This window comes from Etheostoma spectabile, chromosome 5 (genome assembly GCF_008692095.1).
Source record: "Etheostoma spectabile isolate EspeVRDwgs_2016 chromosome 5, UIUC_Espe_1.0, whole genome shotgun sequence".
Classification (NCBI taxonomy): Eukaryota; Metazoa; Chordata; class Actinopteri; order Perciformes; family Percidae; genus Etheostoma; species Etheostoma spectabile.
In genome coordinates this window covers 38,084,818-38,088,091 of record NC_045737.1, presented here as the reverse complement: position 1 = coordinate 38,088,091, position 3,274 = coordinate 38,084,818, and the positions used below count along the sequence as shown (strand labels likewise).

General features: G+C 39.8%; 1 protein-coding gene across 1 annotated transcript in view; it reads right to left on the bottom strand.

The window, feature by feature from the left end:
- The window catches only part of usp34 (ubiquitin specific peptidase 34), a gene marked incomplete in the record, with an annotated part of 152,736 nt that overhangs the window by 87,083 nt on the left and 62,379 nt on the right, over positions 1-3,274 (bottom strand). The window contains 1 exon segment of the mRNA XM_032516524.1: positions 1,186-1,340. Within this exon segment, the coding sequence (XP_032372415.1) occupies positions 1,186-1,340 (155 nt within the window).

Here is a 3,274-nt window from a genome sequence, read left to right as displayed (position 1 = left end):
TGACAAAATACATGCATTTTTTCAAAGAAAGTCAAGACGCTTTTGCTCTCATGACATTAACTTATGCCAATAATAACATAATAAAGTCATATTTATTGATATTACACACACACAGCAATGTTATACAAGCAAATGTGTGTCTAAATAGTGCATTATTTGGCCTTCCATAAAGTCTAAAGGCATTTTTGTCCCCTCTGGCCTTCCATACAAGAGGGGTGCCTTTATCTCCCATATATGGGCATGCACTTCCTGAAAAGTAGACAGTACAGACAGAGAGCGGGGGATCAGAGATTAGACGAACGATTCAGCGGCAGAAATGAGCCAAAACGCGATGAATTATGGACATAAAGTGGACCAATCTTGGATATAACAGTATGGACTTAAAGCCCAAAGAGGCTGAAGTTCCAGGCTGGATAGAAAATCCCCTGTAGAGGCTAGAAAGACCCGGAAGAGACCTCCGTAAACGCGAAAACGTCAGTATTTAAAAGCAACCGGGGGTGAGTCAATCGCTCGTACGGTTCAAAAGTTATTAAACTGTGAATCAGAGGTTCTTTTTTACTCGTGGGCGAGTGTCTCGGTCTCAGAGGGTTAAGAATGGACGATAGGCCGAGGCAGACGTCCGGTCTACAGGGTCTATGCACAGCGAGCATTTTCAGCAGGCTATATTTATCTATTTGTTTTACTTTTGTAAAGTCCCTCTTTATGAAATGTCTTGTCTGTTTTGTCCGTCTTGGCTATGTACTGTTTGTAATGTCTGTCTCTCTTACATTCTTGGTAAAACCAATGAAAAGTTCACACGTGTGGACAGCAACAAAAAAGTACTGGTAAGTTGTAAATTGGCGAGTACTTGTTGCCTTCAACGGTTTTGTTTAGGCAAGAGGAGTGGGATTGGTTAGGGTAAGAATGTCAAGTGAGCCAATCAGAGGCAGAATAGGGCCGGACATGCTTTCGCCATCTTGGGAAAACCAAAATACTCGCTCACAGTGCATGCACAACACACAACCTGGATTCCCGTGTGCACGTACATGCACTTATTAATGCAACTTGCCGAGTACAGGAACATTAAAAATGCCGAGATACTTCAGAATTTCCAGGAGCATAGGAAACCCTACAACTAAAACAACTGTGTATTGTTGTGTGTTTGTTGTATATTGTTGTGTGTTGGTTTCCCCTCCTCGCTCCTACCTTCTCCAGGAAAAGGTGTTTGTAGGTCTCCATGCCCATTGCATGCTGGTCCTTGCTGCGGACCTGGTTGAGGAACCAGTGCAGCGCGTCGTCGTAGCACTCGGCGTCCTCCACCAGGCAGTGCCACAGGATGTCCACCTGCTCCAGGCTCAGCCCTGAGAGACGGACACACACGCGCACAATTACACACAGGAGCTATTGATAGAACTCATCTCTCCCGGATTTTTCTCTCAATGGTTTAGACTTAGAAAACTTTAATTTCCCCAAAAGGCGTCCAGCACAGGCATATTGACACATAATCCACATTATAAAACATTAATCCAGATATCTACAGCACCATTTATCCAACACGTAACATACACACATCAATATATAGAATAGTAAAAGGAGTATTTTGCACAATCTCATAAATAAAGAGATAAACTACTGCCCATTACCTAACATATATTCCCTATAGTCATACCCCTCCCTACATCTATATATCTATTTTTTTGTACTATGGCAAACGCACTTTACTTAGCAAAACCTTTATTTACGCCACTTTACTTCGGTCTTTACCTTCTGCTCATTGTCTGTTGTTTGCCTGTTTTTTTTGTGTGTTTACTTGTTTGTTTTTAGCTTTTATAGTAGAAAATGCTGCTGTAACAAGGGAGTTTCCCCGCTGTGGGAAGAATTAAGTATTATCTAATCAAATCTAATCTTATTTGATTGGGTTATTGCCATAGGAATGACTGTTTTTTGTTCCATTGGTTCCGATGTTATGGGATCTATAGCTATGACCAGAACTCCACTGAAAGTGGATGAGTTGCTGCTATCTGTGCCAATCTGGTCAGATTTAGTTGGTAGAGGTCTCCCTGTAGCTTACCAGTGATTTTCTCCCCCAGGTTTTAACAATCTTCCTCAATTTGTCCCAATGAGTGAATTTAAATGTCCATTTACCGTTTAACTTAGCATCCCTCAAGCTACCAAATCAGTTCTTAGCACGGGGTCTGGACCTCAAAAGAGTCCCGAGTAACAAGGGCTAAAACACGAATAACCCATGTAATGCAAAGTTAGGCGTAGGAAATACTGGACAATTTGATCTACTCAGGCCTCTATAAACTGGAAAGATAAATACCACTCTGGCTGGACGCCCACTGTAGGACTGTAACAAGAGGCTTTCTTTGTGTGTACATCCGACGGTGTATGTTAGACATGCTCCGATACCATTTTTTTGGCTTCCCGATACCGATTCTGATACCTGAACTTGCATATTGGATAAAATGCTAAACCCTTGTGTTGTCTTCCTGTTAACCATGAACTTGTCCTTCCAGGTCAAAATTGAATTTCTTTTGTGCTTTTCCGATTTTTTTGTCGCTTTTTCTGATTTGTCATTTTTTCCAGCTTTTGGCGCTTTAAAAAAAAAAAAAAACCCTGAGCTGGTTTAATAATAAGTTTTACACTTATTCATGGTCAACAAACCTCATTTACATCAAATTATAAATCAGTTTTTAGTTAACGCTCTGGGCCCTGAGGCCATTTTTACAGTTTAAATTCCGTCTGGATTTATTTTATATAATAACTTGTAAAACATCAACCCTGTTGTCTACAGTCAAGATATGAACATCATTTTTTTCAGGACAAACTGGGTTATTAGAATATTTGGGTTGCAGTGAGGTCACTTGCATGTTAAAAATGGTTGTAGGGCCTTAAAGATGATTAAATAAATAAATAAATAAATGAATCTTCCAGATATGTATTGATATCCCAGACATATAAGTAAAACCTCTAAAACACTTCTCATGTGTCTTGGGAGTCACACTGTGAAGAAATAATCATTATTAACTATACAGTTGACAAAATACATGCATTTTTTCCAAAAAAAGTCCGAGTTTTGCTTCTCATGACATTAACTTATGCCAATATAACATAAAAATGTCATATGTCCACAGCAATGTTATACAAGCAAATATGTGTCTAAATAGTGCATTATTTTGCCTTCCAGAGTCTATAGGCATTTTTGTCCCCTCTGGCCTTCCATACAAGAAGGGTGCTTTTATCTCCCAAATATGGGCATGCACTTCCTGAAAAATACACAGGACAGACAGAG